The 25,908-nt window shown below is 40.9% G+C and overlaps 1 protein-coding gene across 4 annotated transcripts in view; it reads left to right on the top strand.

Annotated features, from left to right (window-relative positions):
- Positions 1 to 25,908, top strand: part of Ankrd44 (ankyrin repeat domain 44) — a 301,804-nt gene that overhangs the window by 249,922 nt on the left and 25,974 nt on the right. For all 4 annotated transcript variants that reach the window (XM_021160936.3, XM_029478049.2, XM_029478052.2 and 1 more), the window contains exon 17: positions 9,572 to 9,643. In XM_021160936.3, the coding sequence (XP_021016595.1) occupies positions 9,572 to 9,643 (72 nt within the window). The remainder of the gene's footprint in view (positions 1 to 9,571; positions 9,644 to 25,908) is intronic.

The following is a 25,908-nucleotide window of genomic DNA, read 5'->3' as shown; positions in this document are numbered from 1 at the left end:
CTCTCTTTTTTTTTATGATAACAATGTTTATTCCTGAAGGAAGTTTAGAATGTGAGAAAGTGGGAACAGGAAATGAATACACCCTTAGTTGTGACCCTCTTCTTATCATTGTTAACCTTTTGGTAGATTCCCTTCACATTTTACACACACACGCACACGCACACACACACACACACACACACACACACACACATGTGATATGGATCATACAATCTTATGCACTGTTTTTTCCCCATAAAATATTATGACAGTCTTTTTTCAGTGATGCTAATAACTCTTGGTCAATATGCAAATGAATAAGTCATATTCAGTTATTAGAAGTCCACAATTTAGCCATAGTTCCATAATTTAGTTTATACTGTGACTACTGAATAGCTGTGAACATAAATCTTTCTTGGGATGCAGGGTCTGAAGTGGCTTTTTACTGGGTCAAAATCTCTTAACATTTTCAGAGCAGGACAGTTTTCATGCAGTTGGCATCTTGCACTGGCTTTTTCCATCACTGTAAGTTTGATTAGCCTTTCTTTACACGAAGTACAGGCTCTTATGCCTTTTAATTGGCAAGGAAATCAACAGGAACTGAGCACACACTGGAGGGAGGAGATAAGCAGTCATCACAATCAACTCCTAAGAGGAAATGGAACTGTAATCCAGCCAAGCTTCCAACAGCACCCTCCTCGATCTGTGTTATCGCCTCTTAATGTAGCATAGTGCTTGATTTACACACGTGAAGAGAGTTAATGGTTCCTTATTTTGGGAATTTAGGGTAGGGGGAGTGAGTGGAGAGAGAAATGAAAGTGCATTAAATTCATACCTTTCTAGAATTAATGAGTTCCTGGGAGTATCTTTTTCCTGTGAAGGGATGTGAGCAGAATAGTGAGAAGATAGTCCGTGCTGTTCTTGATGCGGGCAGCAGCATGGGGAAGCTGTTTGTTCAGGGTTGGGATGAGCATTTGCAGTGAGCAGAGAGCCAGGTGCCCACAGATGTCACTATGGCTTGTCATATTAGTTCTGATATTAAAAGGCCTCTGGGATCTCCTGAAAGCTAACTATCCATTCTACCTAGGAAAGCTATTTCTGTAACAACCTAGACCATTATCTAACATGACCATAAGTTTGATGGATTGACAATTAACTTGTGTTTCTTAAGTATCCTAAACAGTTTGTAGTAGCAGCTTTCAAATGACTAGAACTTCACATTGCATTTTTCAGAATTATATAGGTACAATACCTAAAATGAGTTGATACATAGTATGTTGTAACCAAATATAACCTTAATTTTGTAACAATATACAAAGATATAGACCAATGTGAGATTTTTGGCTAGTATTAGCTCTATAGTTCAAGAGTAGATTAAATAATCTACCCTTTATTCCTATTACTCCTATATTATACACTATACCCTCTGTTTCCTTTTCATCCCTTCTCCCCTTGTTCCCCTTAACACTAAATAGGAGAGAAAGAAGGATAGAGGAAAGAAAAAAGAGAGAAAGAAATCCCTGAGTCTAACCTCCTTCATTTTGCTTCTTCCCTGATCAAGATTATAGCAACTTGTAACCACGCTCCTTAAATGATGACAAACATACATCATCCATTAAATGACCAAAAACTATCCACATCACCTCTTGCGAATGTGAACAAGGCTCTCTTAAAACTGTTTCTGCCGATTTGAGGTGTTATTTTCCTTTTGCAGGGCCCATAAAAAGTGGGATATTGGTCACTGTTAAGAAAGCTAGCTATAGCTTTGGTGACCAGTCTTTGCATTTCAAAGGAATTTTGAAGGAAAGGTGGTATTGGCACAATGGGGTGGTTTGAGACCAGCTGGCTCAGTCTCTTTAATAGGTGGATCTATTCATTGCTTCTCTCTCTCTCTCTCTCTCTCTCTCTCTCTCTCTCTCTCTCTCTCTCTCTCACACACACACACACACACACACACACACACAAGCTGAGAAGCTAAGGTATGTTCTTGGGGTTGCCCAAGAAGCATTTCATTCTTAGGCATAAACAAGTGGAATATGAAATAGGACTTTTGGCAGAGGTGCCAACTTCCCAGGATTCTTTTCCTGTGCCGAGCCCTTCATAGTCTGAGCAGGTTCTTACTGCTAAAATATCAAGGACTCCATCTCCAAAACTCCTCTTGTCTTAGTCCCTGTGGGCATGTCTGAATGTTCTCTAACTCCCCCCTGCCCTCCTATTCATGGACACTAAGTATGGTGTCAGAGTCTAACCAGAAACAGGCAGAGCAGGGTTCGTTCTCAGATCCATTAGCCAGACTTTCCTGTTTTCACAGTCTGAACCACACTCATTCTGTTTTCTTAAACAGAACATTTAAGAACTAGTTTACTCAGCCTGAGGCCCTTGGGATCCCTAAATTTTTCACTGCCATGTTTTCAAATAGAGAGAGCTTATACTATTTATAAAGCTTGGGTTTCCAGATCAAGTGCAATATTTATGCGTTCCTCACAGAGTTCAATGAGATGGTTGCTGCACTGGCCTAGCAACCCTCCAGCCTACCACTGAAGTTCATATTTATCCTTTATTTTATCACAAATGCACTTTGTAAAAGAGGGTTCAAACTCTGCTTGTTCCATCTGCTGTCTTCTAAGACATTAAGCTGCTCTTTGAGTGAGCCTCCTAGTCCTGGGGAAATGCCTCTAGGTTAAAAAAAAAATGTGCTGAAAATTGTGTAAGCTTAAATACAGCCATCTGTCTTCCCTGGCTGAACAAGATGCTGAAGGTCAGGGGTGGAGTCACTCTGCAGTCCCAGCAGTCAAGGCTTGAGCCCATGGGCTCAGAACCAGCCTGGGAAACAGGAAGCTATCCCCCAACAACTGCAACAGCAAAATCTAGCCGCCGAACCAGCTTCCACATAGTCCTATGAGCCAACCTATGATCAAGATGGTTGGAAAGTGAATTTGCTTATTCTGTCTCCTTTCTACTCATCGCCTCATCTGTACCTGTCTGTGGGACTTGGGAGTGGCTGTAATACTAAATCTTCTGGGTTTCTGTACCCAAAAAAAAGAGTCTTGGCAAACTGATGCTGGTTGGACAAAGCAAAAAAAAAAAAAAAAAAAAAAAGGACTAAGCTGGGTTATTTTTTTATGTAGAGACTTTATAGTTGATTGCTCAGTTGAGAAGAGAATGAACTTCAGAATTTTAAAGGTAGCAAGAGATACACGAAATAGTCTACAAGATGGTTTTATTAAGGCAATCCTCAGGATGGGAACACATTTTATCGAGTCCATAAAAGTCTTTGGCATCACGTTGGGTATGTACATATTGGATTGATGACATTAGGTCTGGGTATAGTTCATTATGAATGCATGGACTGTGTGAATTTGGATAAGCATGTTAATTGGAAGTATACTTAAGGGAAAGTTAAACTGATAGTCTTTCTGTCAGATATGTAGTCATATCCCCTGATTTGTAACTCCAAGATCTCTGTACTCACTACATCCTGCAAACTGCTCTTTGGCATGTGTTTTTGGCATGTTTTACCTAAACTAGTCTGTGGAAGAGCCATTCCATTGTATTCATTCGTGTGTGTGTGTGTGTGTGTGTGTGTGTGTGTGTGTGTTCTATTTTTTTTACTAGATATTTTCTTTATTTACATTTCAAATGTTATCCTCTTTCCTAGTTCCCCTTCTGAAAATCCCCCTATCCACTCCCCCACTCCTGCTCCCTAACCTACCGACTCCCACTTTTTGGCCCTAGCATTCCCCTATACTGGGGCATAGAACCTTCACAGGACCAAGGGCCTCTCCTCCCATTGATGACCTACTAGGCCATCCTCTGCTACATATGCAGCTAGAGCCACGAGTCCCTCCATGTGTTTTCTTTGATTGGTGGTTTAGTCCCAGGGAGCTCTGGGGTACTGGTTAGTTCATATTGTTGTTCCTCCTATGGGGCCGCAAACCCCTTAAGCTCCTTGGGTGCTTTCTGTAGCTCTTTCATTGGGGACCCTGTGCTCCATCCAATGGATGGCTGTGAGCATCCACGTGTGTATTTGCCAGGCACTGGCAGAGCCTCTCAGGAGACAGCTATATCAGGCTCCTGTCAACAAGCTCCACAACTATCCACAATAGTGTCTGGGTTTGGTGGTGGTTTATGGGATGGATCCCCAGTTGGGGCAGTCTCTGGATGGTCATTCCTTCAGTCTCTGCTCCTAACTTTGTCTCTGTAACTCCTTCCATGGGTATTTTGTTCCCCCTTCTAAGAAGGATCAAAGTGTCCACACTTTTGTCTTCTTTTTGAGTTTCATATGTTTGCAAATTGTGTCTTGGCTATTCTGAGGTTCTGGGCTAATATCCACTTATCAATAAGTACATATCATGTGTGTTCTTTTGTGATTGGGTTGCCTCGCTTAGGAGCCATTCCGTTTCTGGTTTTGACAAAGTAGTCTGAGGCTGATCTCCGTAGGGCAACGTTATTTTCCAAACCTATTGCAAGCTACAAGCCATATCATGAATTGTGGTATGAGTACTCTGATTCTATCTGGCCCACATATGCCTCCAGGGAGGGGTTAATGCAACATATAGTGTCAGAGATGCATGGAATCTCTGCCCTATTCCCTGTGGTTGATATATGATATGTGATACAGCCCAAATCCCTCTGCCTTTTCTCACTGCACATTCTTCTCAAACAACCTCATATACAAGGACACTTTAAACAAGATCTCTATTCTGAGCTGCATACTTTTATATTCAGCCGGCCATGAAACCAGTGGTCATGACCCCTTTGGGTTTGGATGTCTCATAGGGGTTTCCTAAGACCACTAGAGAACACAGATATCCACATTACAGTTCATAACAGTAGCAAAATTACAGCTATGAAGTAGCAACAAAAGTAATTTTCTAGTGAGCGTCACCACAACATGAGGGGCTGTATTAAAGGGTCGCAGCATTAGGAGGGGTGAGAAACACTGCATTCAATTAAACATATCCCACTGAATAGCCTCACTATTATTCAAACCCTAGTTCACTGCACAGGTCTCTTCTATGACCTTGCTTGTTCTTTCTTCTGTTACCAGCTCTTCTATCACCAACGCTGGTAAGCTGGATGTCATCCCTGATTGTAATCATCCCATGCTCTCTGACGTTCAACCAATGAAGCACGTATATTCTACTTTCTAGATCCTTAGTGCTGTATGGGTAGAGTCTTTGATCAGAGCTGTGATCTCAGAGCCTAGCACAATCCTCAACAAATAATTATTGAATGGATTCTGCTCACAAAGGAACAAATGAGACTTCTGCTTCCTTTTGTTTCTGTTGAATATTGAAAGAACCAATATTCTCAAATTAAGGAAAAACCTTAATTTGAGAATATTGGTTCTTTCCAACTTAAGTTATGATTTAGAAATTCCAGAGTGGGAATATAACTGGCTCCCCATTTCTAGGGTTGAATCTCTCCCCCCTCCCCCCAGCATCACTACAGTTATTGTTCACATTGTACCCAGAATGGCTTTTTTTTTTAATCAAAAAAGCCTAGAATGTGATCATAATTATGGTTCTTCCCTACCTACATCATTTTATTGACTGAATAGTGTCCTTATTCTAAATCTACATTTAAAAATAATGTCCTCAAATACTCTGAAAATGACCTAGAAGCTGAGAAGATAGTTCACAAACATGTCAACCTGAATTTGAATCCCCAGAACCTGTGTAAAAGTCAGACCCAGCAGAGCACATCTGCAATCTCCGTAGCAAGATGGGAGTGGAGACAGGAGGATCACCATCAGCTCACAAGCCAGCCAGGCACATGCAGCACAAGCAACAGATAGACTCTGTCTCAGCCGAGATAGAAGGAGTGACCTGACACTTGAGGTTATTGCCTGTCTTTCACCTGCATGGCATGCTCCCTATTCTCATGTCTGCTTTCTGCTGCTTGAACATTCTTTCTTTCTCAATCTGGATTGCTCCTACTGTTCAGACCTTAGGCTGGGTTTTATTCTCTCTGACTTTTATAATAGGTTTTATATTAGGTACTTATTGGGCTCCTAAATGGTCTCTGTACAGGTCCCGTGCCACCTCACTCCCTCCTGGTTTACCTGCTAACAGTTCTGGGTTTTCTGAGAGCCTCCAAGTTCTATCAGGTCAGCAACCACAGCTGCTCACTGCACAGACTGAGTTCTGGTGCCTCCTCCCACCAGTATTTGCTGACTGAGTGAAATAAGGCCTCACGTGCCGGTAGAATGATCAAACTATGTGTGTGGGAAAATCTTATTCCAGAATAAACATCACAGGGACATACCTAATCTGTGTATTCGAGACATGTTTTCCTGCCCCTGTTCATCGTGTTTGTAAAAGTGGGGGAAATAGTTCCGTGTTCCTTTGGTTACGGGTTCATTCTAGGACAGGATTTGGAGCTGGTACACACTGTCAATTCCAGGAAGTCTTGTAGGTGATAATGTTGCAAAACAAAGAACAGATGTTTACTGGCCCCATCAGGCAGCAAAGACTCCTTTTATTTCAGCTGTATAAGAGAGATGGGGTTTTAAATCAGTGCCTTTGAAGTTAAAATTAAATTTGTTTTCATTATTTTAGTATATCCTGAGTGTAAAGTCTAGATTCTATTCTCATATCAATGAAGAACAAACACAAAATATATCATATTTCCAATGTAGTTACTTCCAGTGTAGTATCTGTAAGTTTAAAATGGTGTGTTTTGAGCTGTTAATCTCTACACTTGTTAGTTAATCTACCAATGTCTCTTAATGATAACATTCTGTCCTATACATGTTGACTCTGGAAAGGTGTTCTGTACCCAACTGAAGATCTGAGGACATCATTCTTTTGGTTACATGGAAATTTAAGAACTTGTTTTAAAATAGAATTGTTTTAGTCATTTTACTGATTACAATATGGTCTGGTTGCTTCCTCTGTGATAAAACACTGACCAAAGCCAATTTGGAGGAGGAAAGGGTTTGTTTCACCTTACACTTTACAGTCTATCATTGATGAAACTCAAAGCAGGAACTTGAAGGCAGGAACTGAAGGAAGCAGAGACCATGAAGGCACTCTGCTTGCTGTCTTGCTTCCCTGGCTTTCTCAGCTATTCTTCTTACATAACCCAGACCCATCTGCCTAGGGAAAGTACTGTCCACAGTGGGCTGGGCCCTCATTAGCAACCCTTAAAATTTCCTCACAAATGGGGTCCACAAGCCAATCTGATGGAGGCAATTTCCCATGTGAGGTTCCTTCTTTCTATGCACATCTAAGTTTGTGTCAAATTGACAAAACTGTGACATGGTAACAACATATACTCACTGTGAGGACAAGAGGTTGGGAAACAGAAAGAGGAAGTTCTCTAATTCTATTGGATTGTGCATGTCTGATGTTTCCTGAATACATTGTGTTCATTTGGGTGGGGTGTTGTTGTTTTAAAGTGAAATGAGTGTTGTTTGCACTTGTGGCTTTGGAATGTGTGTTTCACTTGACAAGTTTAAGGAATTTCAAGAACGGAAGTGGGTGATATTCTTTTTAGGAAATTTTGACTTTCAGGGTTTGAATACTGAAACTCTGCCTTTATCACTCTTAATAAGAAAACCTCAGTTGCTAGGTATGATAGCACACACAGTATGTAATTGCAGCACCTGAGAGACAGAAGCAGGTAGATCTGTGAGTTCCAGGCTAGACAGGACTATACAGTGAGACACTGTCCCCTGCCCCCTGAAGAGTTAAAATAGAAAACTTCTATAAAAATTTGTGTAGGCTTCATTTGCAAGACATGAAAACATGATACCTATCTGAAGAATAAAAGATAGACTTTTATTTAATGGGTGTTACAAGACTATTAGAATGTTTAGGAAAGTGAGTCTAGGCTGGACCTCTAGGAACAAGCCTGAACTGATGTATTGTACTGGCAAGTGGCTACCTCATTCCCATAATACTGGAGAGAGCGAATCCGAAGGCAACCACTACAGTGTCTGACTCAAAGACACACACCTTTGCTGATATGCAGGGACACTTCTGCCTCTAGAGCCATCCAGATTTCTGGCTGGATCCACCCTGCCCTCATCATGGATTCCTGGTATCATCTCTTTCTTCTCTACTCTCACTGTTCTGTGGCCTTTGCATGAGAAGCTGAAAGACAAGCAAACACAACTCCACAACTATGCTCCCCTTCAGAATGACAGGAGCTTAGTCTATCAATTTCTGTCTTCCAAAGTTCAATTAGTGCATTTCATTGCCAGAACTTATTTCTTGTCTTGAGCCCTTGCTCTAGACAAGGTGTTATCTAGAAAATGTCATTTTGAGTTGTCTAACCTATGCCACATAGGGCAGTCCATGCCCACCCACCAGAAGTCTGGTGTGGACATCACTACACAGCCATCCAGGCTCTGGATATTGGACTGCTATGCCCTTTGTATGTACCCCATATGTGAAAAAGAATTTGAAGGCAAGAGAAAGAGGATCAGAAGGGGCGAGCCTACCCTTTGTTTCTCTTCATATATTCTCAGATCATGGCATCTCGATCTGTCTGTCTGTCTGTCTGTCTGTCTGTGTTGTGTCTGCTGAGGCCTTCCCTGGGCACTGTAGTTGCAGTATGATCCCCCTCAAGCCCTTTAGACCCCATCTCTGCAGTGTGTTTTCATAGCACCGTGTGCTATATAATGAACTCTGTAACTCTTATTGTGTGTCTTCCTCCATGAGAAAGTTGACTTTTACTATTGGAACTTCAGTCCATTGCACAACATCTAGGCATGAAGTAATCACTCATTAAATGTTTGTGACATGGACACATTTCTGTACATGTACCTCATGGTTCACTCATCTAAGTATGAATTGGGGATTTGTTGCTAGGATGAAAAGTATGCACAAGTAGTAAAAGAGGCTCTTACCCATGTGTCCTTCCCGCAGTCGTCCACAAGCCGGCCGTTAGCCTCTAACTCTCCTGAACCGCCAGGCGACACTTGTTCCTCCAGTCCCCTCATTCAACATATCGTCCACTCCATACATTTCATTGGCTCTTCTCCCAGTGCTCTCTTGTTACAGTATGGTCTCTCTAGAGCCCGCAGACTCTACACGTCACCTTGGCGAGGCCTTCTGTCACCGTGGCTTAACCCTCCACCTCATAATCCACCACCCTGTTTTGTTTTCATGATGTCACTGCAGATGCTTCTGTGTTTTATGTTTGTCTCTGTGTTTTATTTCTTTTTCTAATCCATGTCATTTCAATAAGGAGACCCACCAGTCTTTCCGACGTTATTTCTAGTACATGTGTGTTTGATAATGGAATAAACACTTGCTATTATTTTCCATTATAATGAATTCTCTCAGTGCAGTGGATGTAATGTACATTACTTTTCTGGACCAGCAAAGCTGAGCATCTTTTCAAGTACAAACTTTTTTTTTTTTTAAAGTAGCTAGTACATGCCAAGTTGATGTGGAAACATAAATGCTTGGCTTGCCTGTCGGTTTGAGGTGGGTGACTCTTAATCTCTGACCTTGGTTTGCTGATTCTCTGTATAATGTCTTAACGTTTGAAGCCTCCTCTCTCATTTATGCCTGCATTAGTGTCCAGAAACCACAGTTCCTTAGTGACTCTTGCTTTTCATTTTTTGTCGCCACAGCTTTTGGAAAGAACCAACACTGGTTTTGAAGAATCAGATGGCGGTGCTCTCAAGAGTCCACTCCACTTAGCAGTAAGTGAACAGCTGTGGAAAGGTTCCTCTGTTTTTCTCATAAAGAACAAGTTCCAAAAACTTACCCTGCTCTTAAGATGTAGCCCCCAAAAGGCAATGGTCAATGTTAATGATAGCAGCAGAGGGTTGAAAGCATGGGCTTTCGAGAGAGACTATGTCACCTTCTACGTCTGCCTTCCCAGCTGGTGACCTTAGATACAGTTACCTACCCTGTCCTCAGTGTCCTCATCTGTAGAATGGAAGCAAATAAAAATATGAAGCCTTCATAAAGTTGTTACCACATAAGATGTAATATATGATCTGATCACCTTAAGCTCTAATCATTTTTTATATAAAGGAAACATCTCAGCTAGAGAGATATGATTATAGAATAACACATAAACATTAGACCTAAGAATAATCAAATATCACATTTTCAAATGTCACAGCTAAAACATGTGTGAGTTTTAAATAAAACTCTGTGAGAATAGAAGGTGCAAGTTTAGAATAGCAGTTCTGTCATTCTTCCTGGATTTGCCACTGGGCCTCAGAGGAGGGCTCTGGCTCCAGTTCTCACACTGAGAGAGCTGGAGGAGCCATTATTGTCCTTATTAGCAAAGCCTCCACTTCACCTCCCAGTAATCAAAGGGGAGAGCTTTGACACTCAAACTCTTCAATGGGCTGGGGGAGTTATCACTCCCATAGCCCTGCTTCAAATGGTATCTGGTTCACCCTCAGGGATCAGCAGCTGTTTGAAAGACCCCTGCTGCCTGGCAGTCATACCCAGCCACAGCCAGCTCTCCTGCCCACCAAGCTGCTGAAAGTTGAACACTCAGTCATGGTCTGGTGGTAGAGGTGGAGGTGGTAATTAGATGTATCTTTATTTAGTAAATACAATGGAACAGGATTCAAGGAGGATGGGAAGTGGCCAGGTCTACATTGAACTGGTAAGGTTTACCTATATGATGCCCAAACACTTCTTCAGTGTTCTGGTGAGCCTTTAGAGAGGAATGTTTCATTAATAGACACAGGTAGGCATTCATGCAAGGTGAGAGGAGACAAGGCCGTTACAGAAGGGAGTGTCCAGGACCAGAGGAGCCCACCCTCCACTGCCTGTCTCCACACATACAGAAGAACACCTACAGAAGCCCACTCAGGACCTCTAAGACACCCACCAAGAGCACATCCACTATACACATAAACAAGTGCACAGGCACACATACATTTTGAATGCTGTGAAATGAGCCATCCATCTTAGTTTAAGGAGGTAGACTTAAGTGGAGAAGGAGAGTGGACAGTGGGTGTTCCTGTGGACAAAGCTTCATAGCAGTTGGCTGGAGGAGCAGAGAAGTCTGCTCTTTAGAATCCCTGTGCAGCTGTCAGCTGTGCCTGAGCAAAGATTCCTCAGAGCTTGGTATCCACCGAGGTAGCTAACCCGAGCTGCCCTTGGTGGGTCCACGCAGGGGTATTGCCCCTTTGGACATGGGGCTGATTGTGTGGCATAGAAGAGAGTTTCTAGGTGTCCAAAAATTCTATCATCTTTTTTTTCTCTCAAAAATTACTTGCTTTGTGCTTAGCATGCCAGTTACACTCCTGAGCTCTTTGGATCTCCATTCACATAGAAAAGGGTGGTAGTGTCATGGCAAAGACTGAGCTTTGGTAGTGCTGCAGCCAGCAGGGGCCTGAGAAGACAGAGTACACTATTCACATGATCAACTCATCATTACTGCAAATTACAGGGAGCCAGTTAGTTAAAGCTTAAAGACCCCTTTGAGTTGGTCGGTTTATTTGTTAGCTGTGTATTGTTGTCCAGGCACCTAAGGCCTTGTGTCTCAGTTTCCCCATCATCAGAAGAAAGGAGCATCAGTACGTCTTCAGGGGCCATCGTGGGAACAGCTTGAGCTAATCCAGGTAAAGTAATCAGAAGAGTGCCTGATGGCTAGAGTGTGCCAACAGCCAGCTTCACCCCCATTGTGTTCACATGAGTCTTCTCCTCCGTGTGACACACACTCTGGCTGTGAACCATGCCAAGCACCCTGCCAGGAGGAGATATTACAGAGAAGGAACACAGCCTCTGTCCTTGGAGAGGTCCCCATGCTTGAGAGATCTTAGACAAGCAACAGCATGACAGACGGCAATAAGTGCTACAAGAGAAAAGAAAACAGAATCCATGAGATGGAATGTTGAGGTACAGGTAGAATGCTCTTTTACAGAGCACAGAGTGTTACCCTTGCACATCTGGCCTGAGAGCGATTCACATTGCAATCTGACAGAGGAAGGTTCTGGGCACAAGGGTAAAACCCTTAAGAAAGTGAAGACTTGAGGTGTCCACTGAACAGCAATGTAGCTACCATAGAGGGAACAGAGTGGCAAGGGCAAGTTGGGGCACAAGGAGCAGGGAGAACAGCTGCCCCAACATCTCATGGGACCTCCTGGTCCCTGGTAAGAACTCTGACTTTTACTCTGAGAAAAATAGAAAGCACTTGTGGAGATTTGAGGAGATGAAGGAGGGTGACGTGAATTGCCTCAAAGATCACAAACTTACAAAAGAACCGAAGCCAAAGCCAGAGTTGAGTGACTTTGCCCAGAACGATCTCAACTGACCTGTTCTAGAATTATTTCACTCTTCTCTCTACATCAGCAGTTCTCAACCTGTGGGTCTTCACCTCTTTGGGGGGTCCCACATCAGGTATTTCTGCATATCATATATTTACATTAGGAACCATAACAGTAGAAAAATTACAGTTATAAAGTAGCAATGAAATAATTTTATGGTTGGGGGTTACCACAGCATGAGGAACTGTGTTAAAGATTTGAAGCACTAGTCTAGATGCTAACACTTAAAGTTATTTTCTTCAAGACACACATAAATGGGCTCATCACCCTCTGCAGGGTTTGCTGGAGCGTGTTGTTCTTGGGTGGAAGCATTCTAGCAGGGAAATCGAACCAGATGCCCCTAAACCTTGACCCGTAGAGAGACCTGACCTGCCTTGAGCTACTGTTTCCTGCCTGAATGATTTGAGTCTCCAGGGTTATCAGCTCATAGAATTTCATATTCATTTCATCCACTTGAAAAAATTAAATTAAGAAATGAGGTTATGTAAATGGGAGGCTCCAGCTGTTGTGATTTCCAGATGGACCTCTGGTGTCCCTGAAATGTGTTAGGCTCCCAAATTCCTTCTCCTTGTTTGCCCATAGTTTCCATCTTAAAAGGCTTAAGCGAATTAATCGTGATTAATAAATTTAAGTTGCCTAATGAGATATTTCTTGAAATAATTTAAATTAATAATTTAAATAACTTTAAAGTTTAATGCTCCAATGACATCTCAGCATAATGAAATTTACCCCTACCTAGGAAGCTATTTTCAATGCTTACCTGCTGGCAAAGGGAAAAAGAAAATCATTCTCTCCACTGGAGTCTCCCTGGGTACTATCCAAAACAAAATGAATGCCAGGGATTGTCATCATTGGTGGGTTTTGTTCAGTGATTTTTGTTTTTTTGGTTTTTTTTTTTTTCTTTTAAAAAAATCTTACTGGATTTTTGTTTTTATTTTCATTTTTTATTTTTGTTTTTGAGACAAAATAAGAAAATGAAGTTGGGTGGGTAGAGAGGTGAGAAAGGCTGGGAGGAGTTAGGGTAGTGGAAAAATATGCTCAAAATATACTGTATTGAAAAAAAAATGTAAGGGGAAAAAAAGGAGCTGCAAGCAAATGAGGAGGCAGGAAAATTCTTCCTGCAGGTGAATCTGGCTTTTGAAGCATTCTGAGTATTTTCACGTTCCTTGTGTATAAGGCCATCCGAGCTGGATTTGAAAAGCTGCACTAACTAGCTGGGTGCATCTATTGTATTTTATACTAAGCCACTTTAACCTGAAAACAGCAAATGGTGCCTTCATTACAGCTGTCCTTCTAGAAATATGTCCTGCTTCCTGCCTGGTGTTGCTCCTGACCCTTTTGTGTCTAAACCTAACTGTGCTGGCCATTGTTCTTTGTTTACATGCATTGTGAGTTCTCCTAGGCTAACTTAAGTTAACAGAAATGAAAATGTTTACTATTCTTGTCAGAATGGCAGGGGTCAGCATTTGACAAAAGTATCTGGACCCTGCTGCTCTCTGCTGGGCGTGTTTCCCTTCAGCATGGAGTCATGAGTTCTCAGTCCACTGATCCAGTAACTACCATTTACCAGAACAGTGGAAGGTGGGAGGCCAAGGTTTGGAAAGTCAGTTCTCAAAAGAGCACCGGATTCACATAGGGAATAAATTCTAACAGTCTGATTCCTGTGTGGATGTACCTGTGTTGTGTCCGGCCAGCAGATCACAGCCTGGGTTCTAGCCTGGAAAGGCATTTTGGAAACCTGGAAGAGAAGAGAGGCTAAGCGGCGAGAGAAGGGAATGAAGCTAAGACAAGATTCTGATCAAAGCTCAATTTTACTATTTCCAGACACTCAGTTATAAAGGAAGGGGGAGGGAACCCGATTTCCCGCCAAGTAACTCAGGGTCCAGTAGCAGGACAAACACGTGTGTGCCTCCTCCAAGCAGCAAAGGCAGGGTCCAGCAGTAGGCGTGGCAGGACGAATGAGCAGGAAGCTCCACCCTTGAGCAAGCAGGTTCAAGCAGATGGGGGAAAGGGAGACCACATATCCTCCCATTAGTTAACAAAAAAAGAAAAAAAAGAAAAGGCTGGCCTGAGGCAGAAAAATTATCTATGTTCAATAGTTCTGCCTGAGTTCTTAGGGCTAAAGAAAAAACCTGTTTCCGTGGGATTCCCTAACTTTTCTAATGGTAAACTGTATCTGGCTAAGACTGTCCTTATTATCCTAGTAAACCACTAACAGAATAGGCTCTGACTTTATAATGCTAATTAGTGCTGAATAGGTAACTACCTGGTTGCATTTTAAGTAGGGCGTTGGAACCCTGGCTAAGTTTGACTCAACAAATTTAGAATAACAGAGTTGATAATCCTCCGCAATTTTGGATGACAGGCGGGGAAACAGGGAGAAGGGGTAAGACCAGCTCTTTAGTACAAGGCCAGTTGGCTTTTTTATTTGGGTGGGAGGCAGTGAAGGGCTTGCCCTTTCGACAGTAAGGTCTCTAACCTCTCTCCCCCCTATTAATTAAGTTTAAATAGGCAACGCTTAATTGCGGTGATCAAATGATTTTCTCATCCGTAGATGAGTGGGCCTTTAACCTTGACTTGGGTGGACATTGACCCGATTCCTCCCATGGGCATTATAACAACCCACATCTGTGGCTCTTGGTATCTTTTGGGGAGGGGAGGCAGAGCCTTAGGTATTTTTGGTTTTTAGCTGGAATCAGATACCAACCTCTTTCAAATCAGGTATGTCGCACAGGGAACTCAGAAACGGTCAAGCTGGACCTTCCCTCCACAGTAATCTCCTGCGCCAAGCGGTACCCATACTGTATTCGTCTGATCACGAATCAGTAGCGCAGGTCTGAGTCCTGCGTGGTCTCTATAGGAGACTTGTCAACCTCAGATTTAGCAAGGCCTAGACAAGAATTATGTCATTATTAACACCACTAATTGTGGTTAAAATAGGAGCTGGAAGTCTTTTCTCCTCATCCCTGTTATTCCCAAGCCTGAGGAACTAAGGACACCTTGCAGTAACAGCAAGGGTGAAAAGCCAGAGGCCAGCTAAGGGACTAAGCCCATCTCTATGAAAATAAGAACTAATCTCTGTAAATATATGAAATTTCTACTTCCCTAGTTTTCTTGGTAAATCTAAATCCTATCTCAGACTGAAAGCCACGTGCTGGAATGTCCTTGGAAGGGAGATTAGCAGTACCACCTGTTTGCTCTTAGGGGCGGAGAAGGCACACCTGCAGGTCCTGCGGGAGAATGTAGATTGACCTACTTAAAAAAGAAAGAGATCTAGACAATGAGAGAGTAGCAATGCAAATTTTCTTTTTGGAGAAGTCAAGGTACTTTATTCAGTTGCAAATTTTAAGGTTAAGGCTAGTCTCCGGCCTCCTGTGGGGGAGCCGGCTCAGAGAGTAGCAGGAAAACAGCTTTTTTGGGAGCTTCAGTTTTTAGCTGAATTTTAAGCAAGAGAGGAATTTTAGTCCTCAAGGTGATACTTATAAGATTTGGAATGTGTGTTCATCTGACTAATTAATCTCTCTGGCAGCCACCGAGCTCTATCTTTATCTTTTGAAAAAACACAAACCGAGCCCCTTCCCCAGATTAGAACCGGATCCTTTTATTCGTAGTTAGGGGGTCTTTTCAATTTATTAATCAATAAGAATTAGAAGTAACTGGATGTCAGTGGCGATCCGCTGCAGACTGACCTTTAATATCAGTTTGCAAAGAGTTTAGGACAAATAAGGTGAAGGCAAGATGAGCCTTTGGTGACCTTGGGGGATATGCTCTGAATTAACTTTGCTAGGTAATTTAGAATATAGGAATCTCTAATAATTGGACTGAATATTAGACCAGTCTAAGATTGAGTTAGAATGGCTGGTCACACTGAAGAAAAGTGAAAAATCATTATGACTCTATTAAATGACTAATTTTACTAAGTCTGAATATACAGTCTCTGATGTACTATTGTCATAAAGTTAAAAGGCTAGAAGCTAGTCTAAACGGGAAAAATGACAAGCAAGGATGGATCTAAAACATGAATTTAATCTTCTAGTCCTTTTAATCAGGACACTGAGTTAACTTACCTGTCAGCTCGGCACACGAATTACTAATATGCTTCTGTAGCGTTCTGTGGAGAGAACCTGTTTTTCCCTTTCTTAATAAGGTAGCTGTTTTAGGATCAATCTATAAGCCAATAAGTAAATCCTTTTAAAATACTAAAAAGCATTTATTAAATTTGACATTTTAATCTCAAATTTTGAAAATAAAGGTATGTTTTAAATAGTGTGCATGGAAATGCACTAAATAGTATATATGGGGATACAATTTCTCTCTTTTATCTTTTAAGAGGTTAAAGTTTAAAATTTTACAATATCTAACCTTTTGAATTAATAACTTTTTGGACAAAACATTTTAAATATTTGGCTGTAAAGGGGCAGTGACTAATTGCACTTTCAATCATTTTTCTTAAGGAACGGTTGTAACTAGAAAGCTTGAAAAGTTATTAAGAGTTACACGTGCATAATTTATTTATTTATTAACTAGAAATATGTATAAGCAATTGTAAATTTGAGAATTAATAGTATCTGAGGGACGAACAATTTTAAGTAATTATGAGCTCAGAGATATAGCATTGACTATGATTGTTTAGCATTTTAAAACACCATCTACAGCACACAACCAGATTATTTGTGCTGGGAACAGGGGCAACTGTGTGTCTTAAGACTTTGCTCCACAGCAGCTAGTTGGGCCCACGTGGGCCAACGATTGGCTGGGAGGATGAGAAAAATGACTTTACAATAATGTTTTTTCTGGCCAAAGAATTGTCTTGGGCACAACTAATTTTTAATTACCAATTAACAACAATTATAAAAGCTTTCTTTATTTTTTGTAAAACCTTTTGTAGTAAACTAAAACACTAAATAATAAAAGGATACTGTCTCTAAATCTTTTGGGTGAGAGCAAGGATTTAAGGTAAACTTCCCTTGAGAAGCATTAGTTAATAAAATACTTTCCACTTAGGAAACAATATATACTGAAAGATTAAAACTTTTGGCTTCTTGTAAAGAAGCAGAAACAATAAACATTTTTCTTACATAATGTAAAGCTATATTAGCCATACCTAGAGGCAAAATTTTCTAGTGATTACCAGTTTACTAGAAGCAAAGATCTTTGAATTTAAGCATTATTTTAAACATCTGAATAGATCTGTAACATTGTTAAAAAGAAATTTTTTTGAACACAGGGAAAAACCTTTTCAGGCATTGTTTGCAATACAAAAGAAAGTTCACAAGCTGCTCTGGGGCTGCCCAGAGCCCTGTATTGACTCAAAGGTAAAATACTTTTTAATCTGAGCATCAATTTTAAATTTGCAATCAAACTGCAAGCTGCAGTCAATGGAACAATGGCAGTTTTAACCATAATTTTTAAGTTTTTTGTGCAAGGTTAGGATAATACCTACAACTTTGGGAAAGCAAAACCTAAGTTTAAAACAATTTATCACCTTTAAAATCAATATTAGAAGCATTACTATCATATTACGAAGTTTGGATGTCAATTAATACCAATGAATACCTATTAAAGCAAGCTTTAATGCTTTAATAAAGAGGCATTGCTTTAAATCTTATCTTAAATTTTACTATTTAGGATAGGAACCACATTAATCATTATCTAAACTAGAAATATCTTTAGAGACCTAGCCTCTAGGGCTGCCTTAGGCTACGTGTCGGAAGGACTCTAAACTTGAGTTATCAAATTTAACATTAACCATCTGTAGCAATGTAACAATTATTAATCTTAACCAACAACTTGTGAGCTGAATGTGAAAACATGCAGAACACATTTTCAATAAAAAAAAAAAAAAACAAATGATGCAGTTAATTTTAGACCAATCAGAAAATATTAATTTTTTGTAGCTACAATCAAAGAATAAAAAAGCACTTTACCATTGTCAAACACATTAATCATGAACCATTTATCAGATTCGAAACTAAGAGGCTGTGCACTCGCTGCTTTTTCTTAAAACAAACATTTTTTTCCATCAGGGTCCCTCCTGCCACGTGTCTGGTTCTTGGCTGAAACACGTGGCAGCTATTGGCTTTGCAGATAAAGTTTTTTATACCATCTTTATTATCCAACATAAAACATAGAACATTCATTCATACAGACTGGACACGAACATACATGAATACGAGAACAGATTGGTGCACCAGACATTAAACAAGACACAAAATGGGGGCAGAGTACTCCTGCTATTTGGGACAATTTCCTCCCTCATGATGCAGTTTTTATAACTGTGGCAATCCGCCTGTATTAATTTCCTTTTAATAAACCCTTTCCTTTCTCACACCTAACAATGTAGCTTTTTCGAGCCACGGCCTACCGCCTGTGCCTAGCTCCTCTTAAGCTTCACTGCTGAACCTAAGTGAACCAGCGCTCGGGCTTAACGCTGTCTCAGCTTAGCCCATACCTTCTCCGGTATGAATTTCCTTTATCCTTTAATTATTCCATGGAGCTCCAAACCAGCAGTGTCTCTTCCAAAAATCCTTTGCCGTTTCTCAGCCCCACGTTGGGCGCCAAATGTTGTGTCCGGCCAGCAGATCACAGCCTGGGTTCTAGCCTGGAAAGGCATTTTGGAAACCTGGAAGAGAAGAGGGGCTAGGCGGCGAGAGAAGGGAATGAAGCTAAGACAAGATTCTGATCAAAGCTCAATTTTACTATTTCCAGACACTCAGTTATAAAGGAAGGAGGAGGGAACCCGATTTCCCGCCAAGTAACTCAGGGTCCAGTAGCAGGACAAACACGTGTGTGTCTCCTCCAAGCAGCAAAGGCAGGGTCCAGCAGTAGGCGTGGCAGGAAGCTCCACCCTTGAGCAAGCAGGTTCAAGCAGATTGGGGAAAGGGAGACCACATACCTGTGACTCAGTTCTTAGCTTCACATTAGATGCTTCTGAGTTGGCCTGTGTTGGTAATGGCTACACTTGGTACAGGATATATGGAAAACATTTGACTATTTTCTCTTCTTTGTTGATAATTTGGGATTCCCCATGATATGAGGCCAAGACATGCACCTTCCTGCCATATTGCATGTCCATATTCTCTCTCCAGAGGGCTTCTGGGTCAGCCTGCTTTACCTGAAACCTAGTTCTTCCACCCAAAGCCACATACCCACAGCATAACTAGGTTACTCTGCTCCTCTGGGTCCTCATCAGGAAGACAAGATGACAGGAGCATCTAAACTACACACTGGGGTGAGCTCACAGCAAGCAGCAGCTAGTGATTGCTTCAGAATTTAGGGTATAATACAAACGTCCTGTCCTGTGCAGTCCTCTTAACTCACAGGAATTGTTTTCCTGTCCCTAAAGATGCAGTAGTGTATAGTAAAGGTCCAGTGGCCTAGGATGATGTCCCCAGAGTGTCCCTTCTTCCTCCATAGCTAAGTTCAAGACATTTCACATTTCCACAGAGCTTTCTGCAGAAGGAATTTAGGTCTTTATTCAGCATTTGTTATTCAGCCCTATTCCGTTATAGGCAAACACAAAAAATGTTTAGCCTTCCAGTCAATCAAGTAGAATTACCGAGAGAAAGTGTGTGCCTGTCAGACTGTGGATTCTGAGTTCAGAGCCTGACTCTAATGACCTAAGGACTTTTTAACCTCTGAAAACAAAAGTTTACAGTAGATGCGGTGACTTGTATATGCAGTTCCACACACAAGAAGCTAGGGCGGGAAGACTAAGAGTTTGAAGCCAGCCTAGGTTGCATAGCAAGATCCTGTCCAAAATAAAATAAAATAAAATAAAATAAAATAAAATAAAAGGTATTTATAGGTCATAAACGAGATGTGGAAGTGATTGGCAGGATGAATGAAATGAATGGTTGCTAATATCAAAAACAAATCAACAAATGCATGATTGGTATTTCATGGCAATAAGTGCTTTGAAGACAATGAATTAAGAGGGCTGAAGAATGGATGATCCTTTTACCTATGTGCTGGGACGCTTCCCTGGTAAGGTGATGTCTGCATAGAGTTACTAGGACAGTCACAGGGCTGTCTGGATGAAGCACTTTCCAGACAAGGAACAGAAAGTGCAGTTGCAATGGCCTGAGGAGAAAATTCATGCACTCAACCATAGAAGGCAATGTGGCCACCCCAGAGCCTAAATGTGTTAGGACTGCATACAGGGGAAGGCCAGAGCTGAGCCCTGGATTGGTTTTGGCAGGTTTTGGATTTTGCTGCTATCAAGAGAAGAAGCTTTGAGCTGAGTTTGCAGCAAGCAGTTTGACTGTAGAAAGGTTTCACCTGTTAATGGTGTCCATGACAGATCACCAAGGGACAGAGAAGGAGGGGACACTTTTGCTGGAGTTCTGGCAAAACAGTATGGGAAGAATGTGCAGTGGGCGAACTTAGATATCTGTCTCTGAGACACAGAAGAAATGGTAATGGTGTCTTGTGAGTGGCGTGGAGGGCTGCTACTGTTCACACAGCATCTTTGTGGACAGAAATGTGGTGACCTCTGATGGTTCCTGAGAACACAGAAATGTGCCGTGTGAGTTAGCAAAGACATGTCTCTTCCTCTGGCGAGACACGACCCACTCAGAACAAGGCAAGGCACAGAGGGTGCTCCTCGCATTACTGTCCCAGATACTTGTTCAAGGTTGCAATCAAGGTGTAAGAGTTAGGGAAATAGAGGTGGCATAGGGCTGTGGACTGATAGTGAAGCTGCCCTTTGCAGACGGGAAGGCTGTGGGCAGAGGAGGTTTGGGGAAAGAAATCCAGAATTCACTGTGCAGTGAAGACACCAAGCAGAGTTGGACCTATGCGCTTAGGAGTACAGGGAGACCTGGAGACAGGGATATAAATACGGATTCATTGTCATATGACTTATAGTACCTGTTACATAGAGGGTACAGTTAATATGTACAAATTGTCCTAATCACTGACAAAGATAACAAAACTAAAACTTTTACTTTTAACTTATCAGTACTCTTAATTCTTATGGATTCTTTTAAACTTAATTTTTGTTATTGTTGTTAACAATACTCTGGGAAAAATTATCTAAATTTTAGTAAGATAATTTTTTCATTTTTTATTAGATATTTTCTTTATTTACATATCAAATGTTATCCATTTTCCTAGTTTCCCCTCCGAAAATCCCCTATTCCCTCCCCCTTCTCCTCCTGCTCCCCAACCCACCCACTCCCGTTCCTGGTCCTGGCTTCCCCTTATACTGGGGCATAAAACCTTCACAGGACCAAGGGCCGCTCCTCCCATTGATGACCAACAAGGCCATCCTCTGCTACATTTAGAGCTAGAGTCACAGGTTTTACCATGTGTTTTCCTTGATTGGTGGTATAGTTCCAAGGAGCTCTGGGGGGTACTGGTTATTTCATATAAATGTTCCTCCTATGGGACTTCAGACCCCTTCAGCTCCCTGGGCATTTTCTCTAGCTCATTCATTGGGAACCTTGTGCTCCATCCAATGGATGACTGTGAGCATCCACTTCTGTATTTGCCAGGCACTGGCAGAGCCTCACAAGAGACAGCTATATCAGGCTCCTGTTGGGCTCTTGTTGGCATCTGCCTAGTGTCTGGGTTTGGTGATTGTTTATGGGATGGATCCCCAAGTGGGGCAGTCTCTGAATGGTCGTTCCTTCAGGTTCTGTACCAAACTTTGTCTCTGAAATTCCTTCCACGGTATTTTGTTCCCCTTTCTAAAAAGGATTCTGAGCTTCTGGGCTAATATCCACTTATCAGTGAGTGCATATCATGTATGTCCTTTTGTGATTGGTTTACCTCACTCAAGATGATATCCTCCAGATCATCCATTTGTCTAAGAATTTCATAAATTTATTGTTTTTAATAGCTGCGTAGTACTCCATTATGTAAATGTACTAAATTTTCTGTATCCATTCCTCTGTTGAGGGACATCTGGGTTCTTTCCAGCTTCTGGCTATTATAAATGAGGCTGCTATGAACATAGTGGAGCATGTGTTCTTATTACATGGTAGAGCAAATTCTGGGCCTATGCCCAGGAGAGGTATTGCTGGATCCTCCAGTAGTACTATGTCCAATTTTCTGAGGAACCGCCAAACTGATTTCCAGAGTAGTTGTACAAGCTTGCAATCCCACCAACAATGGAGGAGTGTTCCTCTTTCTCCACATCCTTGCCAGCATCTGCTGTCACTTGAGTTTTTTTATCTTAGCCATTCTGACTGGTGTGAGGTTGAATCTCGGGGTTGTTTTGATTTGCATTTCCCTGATAATTAAGGATGTTGAACATTTTTAGATGCTTCTCAGCCATTCAGTATTCTTCAGTTGAGAATTCTTTGTTTAGCTCTGTACCCTAGGGTTGTTTAGTTTTCTGGAGTCCGACTTCTCAATTTCTTTATATATATTGGATATTAATTCCCTATCAGATTTAGGATTGGTAAAGATATTTTCCCAATCTGTTGGTGGCCTTTTGGTCTTATTGACAGTGTCCTTTGCCTTACAAAAGCTTTGCAATTTTATGAGGTCTCATTTGTCAATTCTTGATCTTACAGTACAAGCCATTGCTGTTCTGTTCAGGAATTTTCCCCCTGTGCCCATATCTTCAAGGCTTTTCCCCATGTTCTCCTCTATAAGTTTCAGTGTCTCTGGTTTTATGTGGAGTTCCTTGATCCACTTAGATTTGACCTTAGTACAAGGAGATGGGAATGGATCAATTCGCATTCTTCTACATGTTAACCGCCAGTTGAGCCAGCACCATTTGTTGAAAATGCTGTCTTTTTTCCACTGGATGGTTTTAGCTCCCTTGTCAAAGATCAAGTGACCGTAGGTGTGTGGGTTCATTTGTGGATCTTCAATTCTGTTCCATTGATCTACCTGTCTGTCACTGTACCAGTACCATGCAGGTTTTTTTTTTTTTAATCACATTTGCTCTGTAGTACAGCTTGAGGTCAGGCATGGTGATTCCACCAGAGGTTCTTTTATTGTTGAGAATAGTTTTTTCTATCCTAGGATTTTTGTTATTCCAGATGAATTTGCCAATTGCCCTTTCTAACTCTGTGAAGAATTGAGTTGGAATTTTGATGGGGATTGTATTGAATCTGTAGATTGCTTTCAGCAAGATAGCCATTTTGACTATATTGATCCTGCCAATCCATGAGCATGGGAAATCTTTCCATCTTCAGAGATCTTCATTGATTTCTTTCTTCAGAGACTTGAAATTCCTATCATACAGATCTTTCACTTCCTTAGTTAGAGTCACACTAAGGTATTTTATATTATTTGTGACTATTGTGAAGGGTGTTGTTTCCCTAATTTCTTTCTCAGCCTGTTTATTCTTTGTGTAGAAAAAGCCACTGATTTGTTTGAGTTAATTTTATATCCAGCCACTTCACTGAAGTTGCTTATCAGGTTTAGGATTTCTATGGTGGAATTTTTGGTGTCATTTATATATACTATCATATCATCTGTGAATAGTGATATTTTGAGTTCTTCCTTTCCAATTTGTATTCCTTTGATCTCCTTTTGTTGTCTATTTGCTCTGGCTAGGACTTCAAGTACTATATTGAATAGGTAGGGAAAGAGTGGGCAGCCTTGTCTAGTCCCTGATTTTAGTGGGATTATTTACAGTTTCTCACCATTTAGTTTGATGTTGGCTACTGGTTTGCTGTATATTGCTTTTATTATGTTTAGGTATGGGCCTTGAATTCCTGATCTTTCCAAGACTTTTATCATGAAGGGGTGTTGGACTTTGTCGAATGCTTTCTCAGCATCTAATGAGATGATAATGTGGTTTTTGTCTTTGAGTTTGTTTATATAGTGGATTACATTGATGGATTTCCGTATATTGAACCATCCCTGCATCCCTGAGATGAAGTCTACTTGATCATGATGGATGATCATTTTGATGTGTTCTTGGATTCAGTTTGCAAGAATTTTATTGAGTATTTTTGCATCTATAATCATAAGGGAAATTGGTTTGAAATTCTCTTTCTTTGTTGGGTCTGTGTGTGGTTTAGATATCAGAGTAATTGTGGCTTCATAGAACGAATTTGGTAGAGTACCTTCTGTTTCCATTTTGTGGAAGGGTTTGAAGAGTATTGGAATTAGATCTTCTTTGATGTTCTGATAGAATTCTGCAGTAAACCCATGTGGTCCTGGGCTTTTTTTGGTTGGGAGACTATTAATGACTGTTTCTAATTCTTTGGGGGATATGGGACTGTTTAGATCATTAATCTAATCCTGATTTAACCTCGGAACCTGGTATCTGTTTAGGAAATTGTCCATTTCATCCAGGTTTTCCAGTTTTGTTGAGAATAGCCTTATGTAGTAAGATCTGGTGATGCTTTGGATTTCCTCAGATTCTGTTGTTATATCTCCGTTTTTTCTTTCTTTTTTTTTTTTTTTTTGAGACAGAGTTTCTCTGTATAGCCCTGGCTGTCCTGGAACTCACTTTGTAGACCAGGCTGGCTTCGAACTCAGAAATCCACCTGCCTCTGCCTCCCAAGTGCTGGGATTAAAGGCGTGTGCCATCATGCCTGGCTTATATCTCCTTTTCCATTTCTGATTTTGTTAATTAGGATACTGTCCCTGTGCCCTCTAGTTAGTTTGGCTAGAGGTTTATCTATCTTGTTGATTTTTCTTAAAGAACCAGCTCCTGGTTTGGTTGATTCTTTGTATAGTTCTTTTTGTTTCCACTTGGTTGATTTCAGCCCTGAGTTTGATTATTTCCTGCCACCTACTCCTCTTGGGTAAATTTGCTTTCTTTTCTTCTAGAGCTTTTAGGTGTGCTATCAAGCTGCTAGTGTATGCTCGCTCCAGCTTCTTTTTGGAGGCATTCAGAACTATGAGTTTTCCTCTTAGGACTGCTTTCATTGTGTCCCAAAAGTTTGGGTATGTTGTGGCTTCATTTTCATTAAGCTCTAAAAAGTCTTTAATTTCTTTCTTTATTTCTTCCTTGACCAAGTTACCATTGAGTAGAGTGTTGTTCAGCTTCCACGTGAATGTTGGGTATTATTTATGTTGTTATTGAAGATCAGTCTTAGTCCGTGGTGATCTTATAGGATGCATGGGATTATTTCAATATTTCTGTTTCTGCTGAGGCCTGTTTGATGACAAATTATATGGTCAGTTTTAGAAAAGGTACCATGAGGTGCTGAAAAGGTACATATTTTTTTGTTTTAGGATGAAATGTTCTATAGATATCTGTTAAATCCATTTGTTTCATAATTTCTGTTAGTTTCACTAAATCTCTGTTTAGTTTCTGTTTCCAGGATCTGTCCATTGATGATAGTGGATGTTAAAGTCTCCCACTATTATTGTGTGAGGTGTAATGTGCTTTGAGTTTTAGCAAAGTTTCTTTAATGAATGTGGATGCCCTTGCATTTGGAGCATAGATGTTCAGAATTGAGAATTCATCTTGGTAAATTTTAACTTTGATGAGTAAGAAGTGCCCCTCCTTATCTTTTTTGAAACCTTTAGGTTGAATGTCGATTTTATTTGATATTAGAATGGCTACTCCAGCTTGTTTCTTGGGACCATTTGATTGGAAAATTGTTTTCCAGCCTTTTACTCTAAGGTAGTGTCTGTCTTTGTCCCTGAGGTAGGTTTCCTGTATGCAACAAAAAGTTGAGTCCTGTTTACATAACCAGTCTGTTAGTCTATATATTTTTATTGGGGAATTGAGTCTATTGATATTAAGA

Source organism: Mus caroli, unplaced genomic scaffold (assembly GCF_978045245.1).
Source record: "Mus caroli unplaced genomic scaffold, Mus_caroli_1 scaffold_1, whole genome shotgun sequence".
NCBI classification, from domain to species: Eukaryota; Metazoa; Chordata; class Mammalia; order Rodentia; family Muridae; genus Mus; species Mus caroli.
This window is presented reverse-complemented; position numbering and strand designations above follow the sequence as displayed.